Below are 1023 nucleotides of genomic sequence, written 5' to 3'. Positions count from 1 at the left end.
CTAACGGTGGAAGCCGCATCAAATTGGAGTAAGGAATATGCACTTGTTAGTGGGGTAGTTTTTATGTTTATCGCTGATGACAGGTATACCCGTAAAATGATAGATGCGATTCACAACGGTACACTCAAGTCTATGGTAGAAGCGGAGGAGCTCGTATCGACTCCAGTCTTTGGACTCAGGGTACTTGGGGTTGATGCTGATGAGAGTGACATTTGTTCAACAGGGTTTGTGAATACCACACTTCTTTCAGATCCCCACATCGTTGCCTGGTATCCCAAGTGAGGTTCTGGATCCTGCTAATGGTTGGGCTGACAAGCAGGCCTATCTCCAACAGTTACAGCGTCTGGCTGTCCTTTTTAATAACAATTTTGAAGAGTATGCTTCCAAGTGTCCGTCTCGAGTGGCCGCTGCTGGCCCGAGGGTGATCGAGAGCAGTGGTGATACTGTAAGGCAGACGGAGAGTAACCATTCAATGGCAACGAGCTCCGAGGTGAGGAGGCAGACTAAAGCTGCAACAGTGAAGGATGAGGTACTGGTAAATTCAGTGGAATTATGGCGCATCATTTCATGTCAGATTTGAGAGTCCTTTCTGATTGCATACTAACGACTGTCCCTATATACTCCTGGGGGAGACTGTTGAAGACTGTTATGTAGTATACTCCTCCATGCGGTGGTCATCAGCTCTTGCTACTCATGACGAGTGGGCTCTCTTGAGTGCTAGTAGTTGCTCCTTGCTTCTTTATAAGGACGCTACTTTCGTCACATAGTATTCTGGTCATTTCGTGCGGTCTTGAATGGTACTCTTTTTCACCGCAGTGTATGATAACAGGCGTATGTTGTTACTGCTGCCATCGTCTTTTCCCGATTATTATAATACGCTCGTGGTAGGCTCTACAATTTTGACCATCTCAAGGATGGGATGCTCGACTGCATTCTATCGTAGCCATCGTGCGGCTGGTATTTTGTTGCCGTGAGAATCAACAGACTTTAGTTGGAGTATCTATAATACAGGGGTTACCTGGA

General features: G+C 46.4%; 1 protein-coding gene across 1 annotated transcript; it reads left to right on the top strand.

Moving 5' to 3' along the window:
• Positions 1-63: 63 nt before the first annotated feature.
• Pmar_PMAR008572 (conserved hypothetical protein) lies at positions 64-580 on the top strand (the record flags this gene model as incomplete). The annotated part of the gene is made up of 3 exons (XM_002769127.1): positions 64-180; positions 251-529; positions 575-580. 3 exons carry the CDS (start codon positions 64-66, stop codon positions 578-580), a joined length of 402 nt encoding a protein of 133 aa, XP_002769173.1.
• Between the last annotated feature and the right edge of the window lie 443 nt (positions 581-1023).

The sequence above is a fragment of the Perkinsus marinus genome (assembly GCF_000006405.1).
Source record: "Perkinsus marinus ATCC 50983 genomic scaffold scf_1104296966380, whole genome shotgun sequence".
Classification (NCBI taxonomy): domain Eukaryota; phylum Perkinsozoa; order Perkinsida; family Perkinsidae; genus Perkinsus; species Perkinsus marinus.
The sequence above is the reverse complement of the archived record's forward strand: the minus strand, read 5'-3'. Positions and strand labels throughout refer to the sequence as shown.